Genomic DNA, 19,154 nt, shown 5'->3' with positions numbered 1-19,154 from the left:
GGTCTACCCTCATTCACATAGTCAGACCCCACTGCCTGCTGGGCCAGGGTGGTACATACTTGCGATCAGTCTTGTTGATGAGGTCCGAGACCTGCTGCAGGTATTCCCTGGCGTATACAACCACCGGTTCAGTGTCGTTCAGCTCCAGAGGAGAAAGGGCAAATGTCAGGTAATCCAGCCAATCCACAGCAGGGGCAAGTGCCTAAAGATAGAAGTGCTGACATTATTAATGAGGACACAATGCTAAAGGGGGCGTGGCTTGGCATTATGCAAATTAATTCTTCCCAAGTTCTCTCCAGTGGCATTTATTCATAATCGTCCATAAATTGAGTCAGCCTTTATAAAAAAATATAATAAAAAAAAAAAAAAGAATTGGAGGTCATTGAAAGAATAAAAGTGCCACATATCTCTGTCTTGCAGCTGTGGACGAAATATTCAACAAGCCGAAGAGCTCAGCAGAGGGTAAGGGAGCGCTGTTAACACAGCCTGTTACTCGGCTGCTGTGGAGAGAACATTCTGGAATGGTGTGGTGGAGAGAGAGTGAACAAGAAACGCAGCTACGAGCTAGACACAGGAACGATCTGTGGAGCCATCTTAATCCGACGTTCATGGCACCATTCATGGCTTGGGGGGGGTGGGGGGGGTTGGAGGATTTAGCTCAGGTTTTTACCTGACAAAAGCGAAGGCAAACGGTTCATTCTCTCAAGAGCGCTGGGTGAAGAGCAGCTTTAAGGGGCTGTCAGAATAAGATGGTTGAAGACAAGATCTCCCTGTTATTCTGCTTATCGGTGAGATCATCATATACGAGCAGCCAAGGTATCAAGGATACAGCAGGCATGTGCAGATCCTCACAGACAACATACACCCCCAAAGACAAACAAGCACACACGCACACACACACACACACACACACACACACACACACACACACACACACACCACCATGTTTGCATTCCAGAGGGCTAGACGCAATTCCAGCTGCCCGGACCTTGGGGTATATTACACTGAAACCCCCATCTTAAAACGCGCACACACACACTCACACATTTATATCCCTTGCACGATGAAGAGGGAGATAATGCTGTGATAAAAATAAGACAGCTATTTGCTTTTCCCATAGGGTGACAGAAGAAAATATGTCTCCTAATAAAGTTAATAAGGCAGAGGATTATGGGTCTCATTCAGGCAATACATGAGCACAGAGAAATGCAAACCACACGCGGCTGGATACGGAAGGGCAGGAGACAGAACATGAGCTCCAGAGTTAAACACGCGTGGCCAGCTGGACAACAGAAACACTCGGGCGCACCAGGACACACAGGCGTCCACAGAGGTCAGAGGTCAAGTGGAGGCCGGCACTCAGCCAAAGATGTAAACATACCTCCGATAAGGCTGTGAGGCTCTTTGGCTTTTCATGAAGTACGAGAGAAAATGTGCAGTTGGAAAAGGCAAAAACTTCTTATCTTAATATTCATCTGAAAGTTGTATATGGAGTATAAGATGATGGCAAGACGACAAGGAGGGGCCCTTCAAAGACCACTGAAGTGTAGGGAAGTTCTGTCTCGCACGATGCATTAATGAACATTTATAGGAAAAGAGAACATTGATCGTAGCATGTAAATGAACAGAGGCACAGTAATATACTTCAAGCTTCAAGAGATTTAAATCAGGCCATTAAATTAAAGAATGCCATTTTCTTTTCTTTTGACAATTCCAGTGAAAAATTTAATTTTCATTCCCAAGTGTGACATGGTGCAAGCTGCTGAAACCCAAAGTAATCAGATCATGGACCGATTCGAAACAATGCAGATGTGGGAACGCGACCCCTGTTCAGAACGTTTAAGGTTTGGACAAACGTCAGTGCTTCAGCGACGCAGCCTCTTCAGGCAGTTTTACACACACGGTCACAAGCCACCGTACACCAGGGTAAAGCTGCCATCTTTGAAAACCTTGCTTTATTCGAGGTGTTAACGAACACAGCAAAGACAGTTAAGAACCACCCGAAAGCCCCCTCAGTCATTGATAGAGTGATCCTCAGACACCAAGGGAAAGTGAACCGAATAAAATAAGCTCCATTAAATACAAGATATATAAATTAATAAAACATTTGTTGCTTAGCAACTGTTGCCATAGCAGTTGCAGGCTTCTACAAAACAAAAAGGTCTGGTGTAATTGAACACAATTACTGCAAATAACGAACACAATGTAATTGAACACAAATTTGCAAATTGCAAATAACAAAGCGATACAAAAGGAGACGCGTTACCCAAGAAGCTGGAAACAACAGCGTAAACAGAGGCTGGTGTGAACAACGGAGAAGCCGTGAAAGGACGGAATACTGAATGAGACGGGGACAGCACGTCTCTCTCTAGATAACCAATCATAGGTGAGAGAGACCGAGTTTACTCTCTCATTACTCATAAACAGGGACGTCTGTTCTCCGTTCTCCTCTGTTCTCGCACAGACCACGGTGGAGCCCCACCCGGCGCACCTGCAGCTCCGTGATGGTGATCTTGTGGTAGAGCTTCTCCTCATCCCTGCGCTCATCCTGGGGAACCGTGATGTTGGCCAGAGCCGTCTCGAAGTCCAGGATCTGCTGCATCTGGCTGAGGGTGGAGTTCTTATCGCCTCCTAGCAACAAGCCCAGCTCCACCATGTAATCCAAATAGGCCTTCAATACCTTAAACACACAGCCACAGCGTCAGAACATCTGCATTTGACATGGATCCAGTATTTAACAAAATTGTTTTACTCCTAATTCTGCCCTTAACCCTCAGTAACTAAAAAGATGCAGATTGTCCATCCATTTATGCCTTTGCATGAACCTCTACGCCCTCCGTAGGGCACCTCAATCCAGACTGCACCCCTACACAAACCTCTACGCCCTCCGTAGGGCACCTCGATCCAGACTGCACCCCTACACAAACCTCAATGTCCTCCGTAGGGCACCTCGATCCAGCCTGCAGCCCTACACGAACCTCAATGTCCTCCGTAGGGAACCTCAATCCAGACTGCACCCCTACACGAACCTCAATACCCTCCGTAGGGCACCTCGATCCAGCCTGCACCCCTACACGAACCTCTACGCCCTCCGTAGGGCACCTCGATCCAGCCTGCACCCCTACACGAACCTCTACGCCCTCCGTAGGGCACCTCGATCCAGCCTGCACCCCTACACGAACCTTCATCATCCCGGCGGCCCCTGCTGTCGTCATGCAGGCTCGCAGAGACGCTAAAGGCAGAAACACAAAAGCGGACGAGCTGGTCTGGGAAGACGGGCCCTGCCAGCGTGCACAGCCCACACGACGCCCACGTGGCGATACGCTCGTCTTCCATTCCAACAATACAGCAGTGCCTGGACCAATTTGATGCAGTCACATGGGTGCTGCTTCTACCAAGGAGAGTGACTGTATACTGGAGTTTTGCTGAATATCTATTTAACATAACTAACATTTTGTTCCCTCACTGTATCTGACATTATGCTTGGGTCTTCTGGATGAATAATTCATAGAGCAGGTCCCATGATTTAAGGAGACCTATTGGCTGTCCTTAGGTTAATTTTAGTTCATTAAAAAAAACTAGTCTATTACGGCTTATGCAGTAATGTTTACCATCCATATGGAACATGTGCCGTATTAAAACAAACACTTTGGCCAGTGTTTGTAAACTTAGCCAAAGCCATCCAATGCAGTGTCGAACACCAGCTGCCAGCTGTTCAGAGCCAACAACAACATTACATATGCAATATGGTAATGCCCATATGCAAATGTGTTAGCCAGGATGCCCCGCCTCTGTCGGTAGATGTCTGCAGTTGCGTTCCACTGAAACGGTGAGAAGCAGGTCCAGAACAGGCTGGTGGTTCCTCAATGAGGGTACACCAGTACTGCTGCACAAATTAGGGTATGCTAATGAAGGTGTTGCTGATGGTACACTTAACGAGGCAAATCGGGCTTGTTACCTTCTCATTAGTCTTGTTGAGGTAATAGTCCCGAGAGGGTAGGAAGAGTCCGGATTGGTCCACCTGGGAAGACAGTGAGCAAATGCAAGAAACGAGAGCGTTGAGTTTGTGAGAGCGCACATGAGGTTAGTGGTAGAGCATTCAGCACAGCACTGAACGCTACATAGAGAAGCATCAGAGAATGGCCATCTTGTATATTATTGAGCTGTCATGCTCCAGGTCCCCTGTGATCCAGTCCGTAGTTTAGCGTCCTCCCTCTGCTATCACACCGACACGGTAGTCGCAACCCCCGAGTATCAGAACCCGGGAGAACTGTGTTCTGCATGCAAGCGATGGGTCGGTCCAATGTGCACCTGAATAACATTGCTGTTGGAGTTCTTGGGGTCCACGCTGACGCCCACCGTGAAGAAGGGCTGAGCTCGGTACGGCCCGGACACGGTCTTCAGAACCTCCATGAAGTTATCTTTGTCCCAGGGCTCGGTGATGTTCCAGCCCCCTGTCTGAACACACACGAACGAACACACACACACACACACACACACACGCACACACACGCACACACACGCACACACACACACACACACGCACACACACACACACACACACACACACACACACACACACACACACACACACACACACACACACACACACACACACACACACACACACAAAATCAAGGCCTGCATAGCCTTGTGCCTTGAAGCAGACAGAGAGCCCAGCTGTGCTGTGCTAATCCCGGATTGGAAGGACAGTGCCTGGCTCAGAGAGGTTTGTTTTTGTGCCTCTGCTCAAGGCAGTGAAAGACCAGATTGGGTGCAACACAGCCAGTCAAACAGAGAGAGGGTACCCATGCATATGAGTGTGTGTGTGTGTGTGTGTGTGTGTGTGTGTGTGTTCTGGACGTTTCTCAACAGCAGTCACTGCTTTCTTCCTCTCCCTCCTCTAAGCAATCATTTTTCTCCAGCAGACAGCAGCCATGTGTGTGGCGAAGGCTTTCAACTGGACACCCAGCCAGGCCATGTTTGACACTGTGGTTCCCGTTCCCATAAGCTGCATGCTTTAGAGGACCAGTGTAAAAATGCCTGACTAAAGTTCTGCACTTTCAGCACAGGTGAGGACAGGGCCACAGAGAAACCCTGCCATTACCCTGCTGTAACAGCACACAGCAGGGCGCCACAAGGCACATACTTCCTAATGCAAAAGTCAAATTACGATACGCGCGTTTTGAACTTCAAAGGCTTGCAAAAGAAACTGGGCAGCAAGGGACCATTAACAAGGTCGTTTTCATCTGCGCTAATTACCTGTTGTGTGAAATAAACCCCCAGGCAACGAGACTGTCGCGATTAAAAAGGGCACCAAGAGAAATGCATCTTCTTACTGGCAAAGCAAAGCAAGAAGCCTTTTGCCAAGTGGCCCTGTGCAAATCAAAACACTACTTGTCTGGTTGAAGGCTGCTGATTCATGAGCCCTCCACACCAAAAGGGGGCGACAGAGCGAGTCTCACCTTAGTGATGAGGTCGACGAGTGGTTGGGCTCCCAGCTCCTCGATGCGTTGCTCGTTCAGACAGGACAGGTAGTAAAACTGCGCCTTCTTCTCCGCCTCGCTGCTCGAGTTAAAGGTGCCATTCTCTAGAGGCAGGAGGAGAGGCGGACATTATTATTCCATCCCGGGTGTGGTGGTGTTAAAGCAGGACACAAGGGCACAGATCCCAGTGGCTCGACACCACATCATATCCCAAAGCTTCAATGCCCATCGTGAATGGAGTTACGTGTACTACAGCCAGTGTGAGAGATGGGTGGGTGAGAGCCAAGAAATGAAGAGAAAAAAGACAGAGAGGGAGAGAGAACCTGGAGAGAAGAAATGACCTGATTTAAAGGCCTTGATGTGCACAAGCAGGGCAGGGGCGGGGTTAAGGGGTGGGGCTAAGGGGCGAGAGAACTCTGGTTGGAAGGGTGAAGAGCGGCAGTGCCGTGACCCTTCCCCTTCTCTGGCCAGCTGACTGCTACAAGGCCTTCGATTGGCTCCTGGTCTCTGCAGGGAGAATGGCTCACTCGTCTACTTAACGTGCTGTAATTGAGCACTGCACTCCATTCAGGCCGCACTGCACATCCAAACCAGCAAGCCAAGTCAGCCGATACGGTTTCTCCATGCGTGGTAGCCCCCCGGCAGCACTCTGGCCTGCTGTAAAGGTGGTGGTGGTGGTGTGGGACGGGATCCAAGCTCATTCCGGTGAAGAACGGCGTGAGCTCTGGTGCCAGCACTGCCACTTCATCTCCTCCAAGTGCTTCTGTCGTGACGAGGGCTCCTTTGAACTGTGAGAAATGACCTTAACTTGTATCAGTGTTGTGTGTGTGTGTGTGTGTGTGTGTGTGTGTGTGTGTGTGTGTGTGTGTGTGTGTGTGTGTGTGTGTGTGTGTGTGTGTGTGTGTGTGAATAGCAGAAAGACAGAACAAAGAGTGCCAGGCTGACGGCAGCTGTTCCTTTCCACCATCTCCGCTCTCTTCTGTCCTTCAGCATAATCCCATTAAGCTGCAGAAGGCAGAAATATTCCCGTAATAAATTTGCAGGCGCACAGCGGCGGTCCAATTACCAACCAGTAAGTATGGCCCACAGAAGCTGGGAGTGGGGAGGTGCAGGAGGCACGGGGGCGGGTAGGGCGGGTAGGGCACGGGGGCGGATAGGGCACGGGGGCAGATAGGGCACGGGGGCAGATAGGGCACGGGGGCAGATAGGGCACGGGGGCAGATAGGGCACGGGGGCAGATAGGGCACGGGGGCAGATAGGGCACGGGGGCAGATAGGGCACGGGGGCAGATGGGGCAGGGGGGCAGATAGGGCGGGTAGGGCACGGGGGCAGATAGGGCGGGTAGGGCACGGGGGCAGATAGGGCGGGTAGGGCTGTATGGGGCGGGTAGGGCTGTATGGGGCGGGTAGGGCTGTATGGGGCGGGTAGGGCTGTATGGGTCGGGTAGGGCAGGGGGGCAGATGGGCGGGTAGGGCAGATGGGCGGGTAGGGCAGATGGGCGGGTAGGGCAGATGGGCGGGTAGGGCGGGTAGGGCGGGTAGGGCTGTATGCTTTGCTCTTAGCACAATTCAAATCCGCCCTCATTGGATCTTCAGGGTTTTTTGCTTCGTTTCATTTCGTAGATAATTGCAGATAATGGACCGAGGACATCGGTGCACAGCATCCGTATGGCTCTCTCCATCTGAGGAGGTGTGTGGTGCAGAAAACCTCCGTCACCTTTCACCTGCCCCCCCCCCCCAACACACTCCACCTTTCTTCTGCACCCTCACCCCACCCTTCACACGCCTCCCTACCATTGCAGTCACACTGCAGTTCCACGGTTCCTCCATCTGTTGATCTAAAAATACCTCACGTTGCTCTTTAATGCACTGGTGGTAACCACTCTGCAGCTGGCCGGAGGCGGACCAGGGTCATGGCTGGACGGGGGGGGAAGGGAGAGGTCGCACAGCCCAGTTAGTGCACCACACAGCCCCTCTCACTGAGGCTTGGGTCCAAGCTGGAAACCATCACAATCGCTTACATACCTCATCAAAGCACGCAGTTCAAGAAACTCTAGTTACTGCCAAACGTTAAGGACACGTCAGGGGTAAATATAGTGGTTTCACCACCAATGCCAGGTCTCAAAAAATGGTCGTTAATATATTCTTTCTGCCTTTGGTAGCTTTGACCAATAGAGTTAGCCCCCTTTACACACAACTGCTGCTACAAATGTGAAAATATGAGTCAAACTCCGTTTGATCTCGTCTACCTTCTTCTCAGCCAAGCAAAAAGCAGAAACACATTGACCGCACACAAACATCTGAGACGCTGTTTGCATGCCGAACACCTGCGATGGTGATCGCATCCTGCTGGATCCAGTTTAGCCTTTTTTTTTTTGCTGATGCATGTCCACTGACGTTTCCTGGCCTGTGCAAATGAGCGTCCAAGTACTCCATGACTCTGGGAGCGTGTTGCTGCCGTGAGCTGCCGGCTTCTACTGGCGTCTCCTCCCACCCCAGTCCGACATCCAGCTCCCTCCAGTTCAGCCAGTGTTCCCAGTGCAGTTCTTTTATAAATCAAAATGTTTTTTTTTCATTCATTAACAGTTTTTCCAACGCACCATTAATACACTGCTCACAAAAACAAATATAAACCCCCCCCCCACCACACAGTGGTAGATGGATGACATGGCCCACCTTGGCTCCACCCTCTAACCTCAACAGAAAAAAAACATTCACTGTTAGCCCAATATTTCTGGTTAAATGTTCCCGTAAATGCAAGTCATGCTAACCCTGACGCGCTAATCAGAAACATCTCAATAAGATGGCCAGCGAACCAGAAAGCCTCCAGCAAACTGGGGAATAAAGAGTCACTGGGAGGACGAGGGGGAGGGACGAGGGAGGAGGGGGTTTAGTGTGATGGACAGGTTTGAATTCCAGGTGAGACCCAGGTGCAGAGACTGTTCCCACTGGAGCCAGAAAGACACAGAGGGGGAGGAGAGAAGGAAAGGTTGGGTAAGGTAACACGAGAAGCGTTGTACCCTGATAACAGTGGAGGGAGAGAGAGACGGTGGTGCGTTCCTTGCTGGCGTCAAGGCCAGCGTCTGTCACTCGGGCCCCAGGGACATTAGACAACTTGACTGTTTTAACAGATTAGGTTAGTTTCAGATTGTAATAGCCACTGGAAAAGTTTCCTTTGTTAACAACTTAGCCTTGCAGCTTGACAAATTGAAGCTTCAAAATCAATACATTACAGCATTCATTACAAGCCATGGCAGGATATTAGAAGGTAATTTTGAATTCAGAAGTGCTATATTTACTTGTTATATGCTCTGATGCGTACAATGAAAAAATGATTAAATGTTAGCCCAGTTATTTTTATTTTCCTGTACAAACAAAATGCGATTGCATATTCACGAATGCACCCTGAGGTACGCTGGTAAGAAGGGGAAAACTGAAGGCGTACAGGGCTGTGTGTGTGTGTGTGTGTGTGTGTGTGTGTGTGTGTGTGTGTGTGTGTGTGTGTGTGTGTGTGTGGGCCAGGGTTGCCTCTCACCAAGCAGGTGTTTAAGCACAGCCTGGTTCTGGTCCCAGATGCTGTTGAAGGTGCTCCAGCGTGAACGGCCATCGGGGAGGGGGTTCTTGCGGATCCAGCCCCCGCAAGCGTACTGGTAGAAGTCTTGACACGGGTCGATGTTGCGGTCCAGAGACTCCACGATCTTACTGGCCACCGTCACACATGCCTCCGTCAAACACACATTCCGTGACGGATCTGTGGCAGAGGTCGGAAAGCATTAGAGTGGTACACACTAGAGCTTTGCTACTTTGAAGCAAAGTAGGTATGCATAATTAGTAGGATATATACTCTCTTGTGGGTGCTTCATATACAGTTTAATGGCGTAATTTACTTTTTTTATTTACTTAATTTACCTCTGTTGTAATGGACTCCCAGTGTCAGAGCACATCCAAACAGCGCCAGCAGAGATGCCAGGAGGAGCCCGGCCAGCACCACCTCCAACTGGGTCCTGCGGCCCAGCGAACCGAAGAACTGGATGCCGCCCCTCCGAAAGCCCACCTGAGAACCCATTTCAGAAACAAAATGTTCGTCTCTATGATCATAACTGATTCCTCTTGTTGTACCACCTCAGTGCCCAGGGTGATTCATCTGTAAAGGTTTGCTTGATCATTAATAGCCAAAGATTAAAAGACTAAAAAGAGTCAGTAATAAAATTGGCCGTGTTCTGCTTCATAGTATATAATCAGCAGCAGGATTCTTTGTGCTGAAAATCTGTTCCTCTTATTCAGACACATCGACTCCATGGAGTCCTATTAGACTTTTACCACCGTTTCCTTCAACAAATGTTTTCTGTGGCAAATACAAAACTATAACAACGGTTTTAAATGTGGAGCTAAGGTTGTTCTAAACTTTTTCTGCAGTTTATCTCAAAAGTCCATTGAGTCCATCAAAGTACTGAAGTCTGTTCTGTCCTTTTTGTAAAGTGCTGTAGTGTTGACTCTTGCAAGCCTTGCATGCAAATGTAAGGCCTGAAAAACTCATTATGCCCTAACCTGCAACAGATCAATAATAGCACACCGCCACTCACACCTCTGTCTTGAATGCACATAGTTATAATTACTGAGCAGAGTCTTGTTTGCGGAAGTTCTGAGCAGAATCGTATGTTTCCTAGAACAAAGGCTCCAACAACACAACAGCCCTTAATCGCGCGCCTTGCCTAACTTCACATCTGGATCACCGTTCCTGCACCCAGCACATAGTAGACGGATGAACGCATGCGACCACAGAAAGGTGTGAATACTGAGCAAAGACGTGCAATTCCACAGATGTGTGAGAGCATGCATGTGGCAGTCATCTGCACGACAGAAGATCATGCACGAAACCCCACCTTCACCATATATGGTATTTTTGGAGCAAGGAGAAGAATGCTCTCTAATCGGAACATGCTTACCTGACTCCGAAAATATCCATATATTATTCCAGTAACGCAAAAAAAAAAAAAAACAAAAACATTCCAGTGATCTTTGATAGGGTCAAAAGTGCTTGCTCCCTTTATCTGAATGGGGATTAAACACAGGAGCACTAGCAAACTCTTCTGCAGGAACGTCCTTGAACATTTCTTAACATTAGTTCAATTTAGAGCTACTGGAGTTTTCATGAGCAGCAGAAATGACTTCCCTCCTCTGGCTGCTCAAACCCCAGTCCTGTAAAGGCCTCTGTGGGCACGCGGTGAGGGATTAGAAATTTAAATGACTTGTCAGAGGTGTGTAGATCCCTACAGTGGCTCAAGGGAGAGAAACGCTCTACCGTTCTAATATTCCCCATTTGGAGAGTGAGGCCCCCTCTGTGGAAATTACCCTGCATGATTTCCACGACAGAAAGGCACCAACAAACATTTTAGAAATTTCCATTTTTTTGTGGCTAACAAAAGCTATTTACTGTCAAATTCATATCAATGTGCCAATTGGAATGCCAGCATTGGAAATCCTGCACCATCCATTACCTTACAAGTGACTAGCTGGACACACTGACAAAGCACACACAATGAGAAAAGTGCCAACATACTGCCCACCCAGGGACAACAAAAACCGTAAAAGACAGTACAGTTCAAGATACGAAGACAAAGACCAGATACAAGGCATACTGCATACAGCTCAGCAGAACAACATACAGACCATAGCAAAAGCATAGCAAATAACAAAGACAAATACGTGTAGATGGATGGATACGTGAAGACTGCGAATTTTCATGTGATTTTCATTTCAGTTGTTGCTCGTTTCCCGCATGTGGATACATTTGTTAACCGAATCACTCGTGTTTCATCCCATAATGAATTGGCTTAAGCTGTTCCAAATCTTGATTTTGTTTTCCAAACCATGTTCTTATAATTGTCCACAAGAGGAAACGATTAGATATTTTTACACGTCCTTATTGTCTGTTTACCTCAAAACAGAACAATTACAACGAATGTCTTTTCCCCTTAACCACATGGCACTAAAAACCGTGAAAAAATAATACGAAAATTGATCATACGAATCAAACGAGACGGAGGAAAACGCCTTACATAAATCACCATGAAAGAGTGAGAGGGTATTTGAGCACCAACACCACCTTTTAGGTTTTAACTCATGAAACCCAAACCTGTGTAAAGATGACTGCTAGTCGCCCACACATTTTGGAGCAGCTTTTGAAAGCAAAGCTCGAGTTTCCAAGTTATATATTTGGGAACTGTTACATTAAGGCGGTGCCACCCCCGACTGCAGAGATTTGGCCTCGCTAAAAGCGGACAGTGCGAGTCCGAGTACTCGCGTTTCCCCTCCGGCTCCTTTTATAAGTTTATACTTGACGAGTCGCAAGCGAAAATGACGTAATCGCGATGGCTCCGCGATTAATTGATGGCTTGTCACATCGTGCACCTCTCGAATTTTGAACAAAGTCATTTTGCAGGGTTCATACACCTTTATAAGGTGGAATTAAAACACTTGTACGTCACTTTCAAGGTCCATTTCAATATTTCCCAGCACGTTAAACTTTAAAGTTAAATATTTATACATATACTCGAAATGTGATTCGATATAATTCGCTTTTTTATTACATTATTTAATGGTTGTTTATTTTCAAAACGCACAATCTTAACGGCTTCACGTTCTCTCATGTTTCGTCCTGTAATTACAAGAGGCTCGTATTTGTTAACCTAATACAAGAGAATGTAGCTAACGACAGCCAACTGCAGTTCTAGACCAGCAGTTCTAATGCATGCCGTAGGCTCAGGGGCTTGTATATTGTAATAATCCATTGTATAAAGAGTTTATTTGTTAAATATGCCCATTGATTCTCAATTGTTTTAGCCAAATCTCTAACATTTGACAAGTTTTAAACGATAATGTACACCACATTTTGTATTTAAATAGAAGTAGTACGCCTCATTTTCCCTGTTCTTTTAGAGAGTTTGGATTAATTTTGTCATTTACACACACAGCTTGTCTCCTGAAGATATTTTATTTTTAATTAAACTACTGGATTACTGGCATAGGCTATTTTGTATTAAAAATCAGCAAAAATTGCATAATGTCAGGATGCTTTCAGTGAGTAAGCATACGTTTCCAGAATGTTAGGAGTGATTTGTTTTACTCGTATACCTTCATTGGCATGCAACTAGCAAATATTATGTGATACTTGGGGTTTTTCGCTCACACGCTCTCACGCCACACATCCGATTTCTGACTGTGCGTTCACACCGAAAGCGATAAAATCGCTCTCTGTCGCCGAGTCGCCAGCATCGCGTCGCGTGGGGGCGTGTCCAACATCACGCCGGCATGCAGCACGTGACAGATATGCAAATCACGTTTTTAAAGCAGGACGCAGTATTTATTTTAATCTATTGATTACAGGACACACGATTATAAAGGAGTGCGTGTATAAAACAGTGTGTGTATAAAACACATATAGTATATAAACCTAAAATGTTTATGTATTTATTTTACTTTTTACCCCAGACCCGAAGATCAAACAGGAATAAAAAAAATCATAACCAATAATCGGGTATACGCTAATTTATTGCAGATGTTTTTTAACAAATGAACAGTATTCCCTCCAAAAATAAACATTTTGTACTGTAAATAAACAGGGACACATCGTAAAGTGCGGGACATCCAGAGACAGCCTCCTCCATTTTCTCTCCTCCATTTTGCAATCGGAACAAATAATCAGTAGGAACCAAAGTCAGAGGTGCGGTTTCGGAGGAGGGTGCAAACATACTTTTTGATTGGTAGTCGCCGCCGCGCGTCACTGCTCATTTGCATAAAGTTGAGCCAAGCTCAACTTGTTCGCGTCGCTCGAATCGCTCACTTCGCGTCGCGCCGCGCCGCGTCGCTGGGTGTCGCTCACTCTCATTGAAAATGAATGACTTCCGGTCGCCGTGTCGCTCTCGTCGCCGAAAAAAAAATCTAGTTTATTTACCTCTGGCGCAAACACTGATCGATCGCAATATAATACTTAATTTGTGTCCATTTTACGTTCGCCACCCCCCCCCCCGCAACAATTTACGTTCGCAGGACTAGCATTTCTCTCATAAAGGTAGCCAGAACTAACGAACCAAGACACACTAACGCTTGCCAGATTCATCCTTCATGACATAAACATTACGATAACCCAAAAATGACCTTCAGACATTATCATATATCTATCATATATTATTATTGCTTATAAATATCATTCTCAGGGTTGCCAACTTTTGACGTTCGCTTGGAGTGAGATTTTTTATCCTGGAGCCGGTGGCGAGTGTATTTTGTTGAGCGGGTGGGGGGGGGTGGCGAACGAAAGTTGTTGAGCGGGTGGGGGGGGGGGTGGCGAACGTAAAATGGACACAGATTCAGTGTTACATCCCCGGTGGATGGCGCCAGAGCTAGCGAACTAGTAACGTATTGAATCATATATGTGGATCTGAGGTAAATAAACTGGATATTTTTTTCGGCGTGAGATATCGGAAGTGTGGCGTGAGAGCGTGTGAAAACGGTCAAATGCGTTTGTCTCACGCTCAATGCGTGAGAGTTAGCAACCCTGCATTCTTCCATCTGCTCCCGCGACATACTAAAACACTATCTGGATATTACGTTACATACATCTAAAACTACGGCACGTCTAGAACTGCAGGTCTAAAACTGCGGTCGGCTCTCCGGGTGTGCAATTGGATGATGTAGGGAGATATGAGGCTCAGGGATTCCGTGTCATACAGCGCCGTGCTCAGGGTCCAAGTGCCTGTAGAATTAATGGCCCGATTAACGTAATTTAAAAGCCAGGACATTTCCAGTTTTAAAAAATATCCCGGGACGCCCGGGACAGGACGTGAAATACGGACATGTCCCGGGAAATACGGACGTTTGGTCACCCTAACTTTGACGGAATAGCTAAATCTATCAAGCGAACAGGGAACCGCGGTCGTGATATCTGTTCCTTAAAAAAACACAGACCGTGCATGTCTACTAAACAGGTTATACGGAATTGTGTGACCGCAGACCGCTGTTGCACATTTTCTGTGTGTTGTCGAAGGGAAGGCACGACAAACATGTTTACACAAACAACTCAAATATCGGAGCTTTATCACTGCAGGATATCATTGCTTCATACGGGATAAGAGGCAACGTTGTTTAGTCGTACTACTACCGTCCAAGGGATATCTGAAAGTACAAAAAAGTTACATTTAAATTAAAACTTCTAAAATGTTTATTTTATGTGTCAGCATACATGAGGGACATGTGATTTAGGCCTACATAATATTTTTAAGTATGTGCAGTTACCAGAATGTGCAACAACACAGCGGGCACAAGAATTCACATTTGTTCTTGTCAGAGGAGGTGGAAATAATCACTTGTCGCTAACAATCCGAGAATTTAAAATGGTGAACAGGTGACTAAAAGGCCTGACGATAACAACTCCTTTAACAATCTCCGTCACATAAATGCTCATAATAAAAGCATCCCACCTGCGAAACTCTGACTAAACGACACATGATGAGCTGTAGGAATAACATGGTTTTACTAATCCCAGATGCAGCCACATGCAGATCTGAAAGGCCTTTGCGGTTATGGTCCTCCCACAGTTCACATCATGCACCTTAAGCCTTCTGGGAAGATGAGCTCCGTTTAAGAAGTTCCCGCACACACCAGTACGAAGAGCCGCAGGCTAGGAATCTGCTCCGTGTTTGACTCTCATAGATCGCAGTATTTACAACACCCCCTTTGATCACGGGATGAAAAATGTCTGCATTTCTTATTCATTTTAAACACGTTTTATGAAACACGAATGAAACATTAAGAGTCAAAACTCAGCCCTCATTATGTCATTTTTATGTCACATTGAAAGAAAGTTGATGAATGATATTCATGACGGCAAATTAACTTCGATACAACTGTTTACTTTAAATAAATTAACTATTTGGTAATTGCAGATTTGATCAACTCTAAAACTACAAACAACGTGTGAGATTATTTTGGGAAAGAAATGGGGGTTATAATTACAATAATGTAATCATAAACTACAATAGTATAAAGTATCGTCGAAATTTGTAATTTATACCATGACGCATTATGAAAAACTGCCAAAGGCTGTCAAAACAACTCACTATCAGTTATTAATTAATCTCACATACAGTCCTAGAAGGTAAGCTAATAACTTCTACACACCCGCCTACACGAAGCCTCTGCCGTAGCTGTAAGGATAACCATGTTATACTTCAAAGAAGAACAGAGCCCGTCACCTCCATGGGAAGTGACATCACAGGCTTATCATCGGAAATAGAGATGACCTGTAAGTCCTGACCATTCACTGACCTCCACGCTGTCTGGAGAGATCGCTCCGTCAACAGGAATGTCTGCCCCCTCCTCCTCCTCAAAGGTCGCACGCTTGTAGTTGGACATCTGCAGGATGAAACACAGTAGACAGTGTGCAGCGTCAGCATCGCACTGCACGGTATTACAACATCAGTGCAGAAGCCAATGTTAGCCGAGCCAGAGCAGGTGATTCAGTTCTGTTCTCAGAAGAGGTCAGTGCATGGGAAGACAGAATGAGCTAGGAGTGAACCTGTCCTTCTGCGTGTACCCTTCATCACCCCCCCCCCCCCCCCCCCCAAAAAAATGTAACTGAAGAAATGACTTGTTCTGCCCCCAGGACAGAAACTGAACAGAGGCCGTGTCAGTGGTTTTGTCTCTGTGAACAGAGACTCTCTGTTCCCCCTCATTGTGTTGGCTAAGCCCAGGACCGGAGAGGGAAAAAAACCCACTACCATTTATTTTCACACGTACGCGCACATGCATAAGCACACACACACACACAGTTTTTCTTAAGACCCAGATCACTCTCAGAGTCTTCAAACGCTCTGAGTCTTCTCATTCTTGCACCTAGAATGTTCCAAGCTGGTGGTTAGCAATGCCTGCCAGTCCTGCACATGTTCAAAACACTGGGCTTCACCCGACATCCAACATCACCCTGGATGTTAAAGTCTTAGACTGTCTAAAGGTGAAAAGAACTGACACCCAGTCACCAATGCCTCTTCTACGCCCCAAAAGACACCGTGATGCATCCGAATGTCTCCATCTCAAACACATCTCCAAACACAGACCCAGGAACTCGCAGTTTATGAACCAAAACAGCACATATTTCTACCAGCCATTAATCTCGTCTTACTCACCATTCACACACCGCAGTCTGTTTCAAAAGTGACACTTCAGAAGCAGCAGAAGTGGGCACTTTTACCCCCACTCCCCCCACGGACTATTGTGACTGGAAAAAACCAAGTAGTCATGAAGCTGTGGGTGGGAGGTACATGTATCAGTGGTATGTCCCACAAAGGCTGTTAGTGGACTTGTAGTAAGAGGAGGATCTCCAACTCTGAGAGCAGAACCGATAAATCACACTTTTTTTTCAAAGACACTCCCATCCTGTCTCTATGGGAACAGCCGAATATGCATATGTTTTGAGGTAAAAGCAAACAAACAAAAACATGAAGAGAGATTTGTACAAGCTGTAGCCACAACATCGCAGTCCCACTGCACAACCACTGCAACACGGCGGTAGGCTCCAAGGCTAACTACCCACTCCTGTTGGGTATCTGCTGCTAGCGAGAGAGGTTGCAGAATCTATTAACATCTGCAGACTTACACACGCAAGCACGAAATGACTCCAAACAGGGTAACTTCTGCTTTAGTTTCAGCCAATCGAATTACTCCTAGTCAGTCTCTCTCTCTCTCTCTCTCTCTCTCTCTCTCTCTCTCTCTCTCTCTCTCTCTCTCTGACGCATTTCCTCACATATTCAGTGCCCCCAGGCATCTCCCTTCCCTTGTCTATTTCTATATCTTCCCTCGTTCAGAGAGCTCTGCTCTCTCACCCACCTCCTCTCTCAAGAGAAAGCTTTTGTGACTCAATAATTGGTCCATTTTTTTAGATTTGTGCTGAAGGGGATTCTTCAGAACTCCCTCTTGCATTCACCGAATTACCTCAGGAAAGGTCAAAAAGCAATACTCCAGACCCCAGAAAATCATTTGAGCCCCCTATTCTCCAACTCTCCTCTCTGACCTTCTCTTCTTGTTCTACTCCCTCTCTCCCTCTCTCTCTCAGTCCACTATTCCAAGAAAACTGTTTATTAGAGGTTCTTGCAATTAATATTTCCCACAGCTCTGGAATCTTCTGGAAGCTTCTGGCTAACAGTATTCTTAAAACAAACTTTGGGAAAGCTTCAACACACACACACACACACACACACACACACACACACACACACACACACACACACACACTGGCAATCCTTATGGTCATGTTAGCTTAGGGCTGATGAGCTAATCTGCAGTCAAGTATCCACCCCTGAGGGCCCCCACCCCCAAACATTATTATTAAAGATTTCGGTATGCTTACGTGTGTGTGCGCAAGGTTGCGTGTGCTTGCTGCGTGAGTGAGAGAGCATGAGACATAGAGAGACGGTAAACGAGATGAAGAGATATATTTGGCTCCGTAACTGCTTCCTCCAAGGACAAACTTCAGTATGTGAACTGACTTCAGTGTGTGTGCACAGGAAATCAGCCAATGCTCCTTAACATCAGCAAGACTGTCGTCAATCCATTTACCAGTCATGACATCACACCGGCCCGCCGCCATCAGCAACCTCTCACCCGGAACCACGTCTGCGATCCACCTCTGCGGCCATGTTGTGTCTGGTGCAACCAGGTGGAAGTGCAGGCAGGATAACCTGCAGCCCCGCCCCCAATATCAAGCCTGGCCCCTCCCCCCCCAGCTCCCGGAGGCTCGGGAAGAGATGACGCGGCACAAAGGATCTCCTTCCTCCACACTCCTCCCCCTGAGCACGGCCCCACGTTGCCGTGACAACAGGGATAGCCCACCCCTCTGTGTCAGCCCACTCAGAATACAACAACAAAAAAAACACGCAAATTAAAGCAATGTGTTCGATGTTCTTTTCACAGGCTGCCGGCCCGAGCAGGGAGCGCACGAACAGCTGCTGGTGTGTGTGTGTGTGTGTGTGTGTGTGTGTGTGTGTGTGTGTGTGTGCAACAGCAATGAGGTATGGGGAACAGAGAAAACGAGTAAAAAAAAGAGGTGCATGTCCCATTACGGGAAGATCCGACCACAGGGATCCACAGCCTGCGTCAGCACAAACAACTAACAGACGTTGCACCACACACAGCTGCACCTCCACCTCCTCTATATCCATCAGAAGCTCCGACATCAACAACCATGTGACAGGAAGATGGAGGTGCAGAGAAGAAGAGCAAGAAAGGAGAGGAGGAGTGGAGGAGAGGAAGAGTAGAAAGGAGGAGTGGAGAGGAACAGGGGAGGAGAGGAGTGAAGAGGAGGAGAGGAGAGGAAGAGTGTAGAGGAGGAGAGAAAGAGTAGAGGAGAGGATGAGTGGAGTGGATGAGCAGAGGAGAGGAGTGGAGTGAATGAGTGGAGAGGAAGAGTGGAGGAGTGGATAGGAGGCACTCAGAGGCACTCTAAGGCCTGCCTGATATGCAACTAACTACTGATCAGCAGACTTACTGCAAATCCTTCCCATCAACCACCTCTGATACACACACACACACACACACACACACACACACACACACACACACACACACACACACACACACACACACACACACACACACACACACACACACACACACACAC

The 19,154-nt window shown here is 47.1% G+C and overlaps 1 protein-coding gene across 6 annotated transcripts in view; it reads right to left on the bottom strand.

Annotated features, from left to right (window-relative positions):
• ece2b (endothelin converting enzyme 2b) overlaps nt 1-19,154 on the bottom strand; it is a 35,102-nt gene that overhangs the window by 6,726 nt on the left and 9,222 nt on the right. For 3 of the 6 annotated variants that reach the window (XM_076975802.1, XM_076975801.1, XM_076975804.1), the window contains 9 exons: nt 15,809-15,895; nt 9,395-9,539; nt 9,021-9,236; nt 8,506-8,604; nt 5,466-5,590; nt 4,312-4,458; nt 3,959-4,021; nt 2,492-2,680; nt 60-202 (listed from right to left, as the gene is read on the bottom strand). In XM_076975802.1, coding sequence (XP_076831917.1) covers nt 60-202; nt 2,492-2,680; nt 3,959-4,021; nt 4,312-4,458; nt 5,466-5,590; nt 8,506-8,604; nt 9,021-9,236; nt 9,395-9,539; nt 15,809-15,895 — 1,214 coding nt within the window. Of the gene's footprint in view, nt 1-59; nt 203-2,491; nt 2,681-3,958; nt 4,022-4,311; nt 4,459-5,465; nt 5,591-8,505; nt 8,605-9,020; nt 9,237-9,394; nt 9,540-11,621; nt 11,786-15,808; nt 15,896-16,665; nt 17,115-19,154 lie in introns of those variants that run through there. The other 3 variants (XM_076975803.1, XM_076975806.1, XM_076975805.1) reach the window with 3 other exon arrangements.

This window comes from Brachyhypopomus gauderio, chromosome 16 (genome assembly GCF_052324685.1).
Source record: "Brachyhypopomus gauderio isolate BG-103 chromosome 16, BGAUD_0.2, whole genome shotgun sequence".
NCBI classification, from domain to species: domain Eukaryota; kingdom Metazoa; phylum Chordata; class Actinopteri; order Gymnotiformes; family Hypopomidae; genus Brachyhypopomus; species Brachyhypopomus gauderio.
Note: the sequence above shows the minus strand (reverse complement) of the source record. Positions and strands in the feature narration are given on the sequence as shown.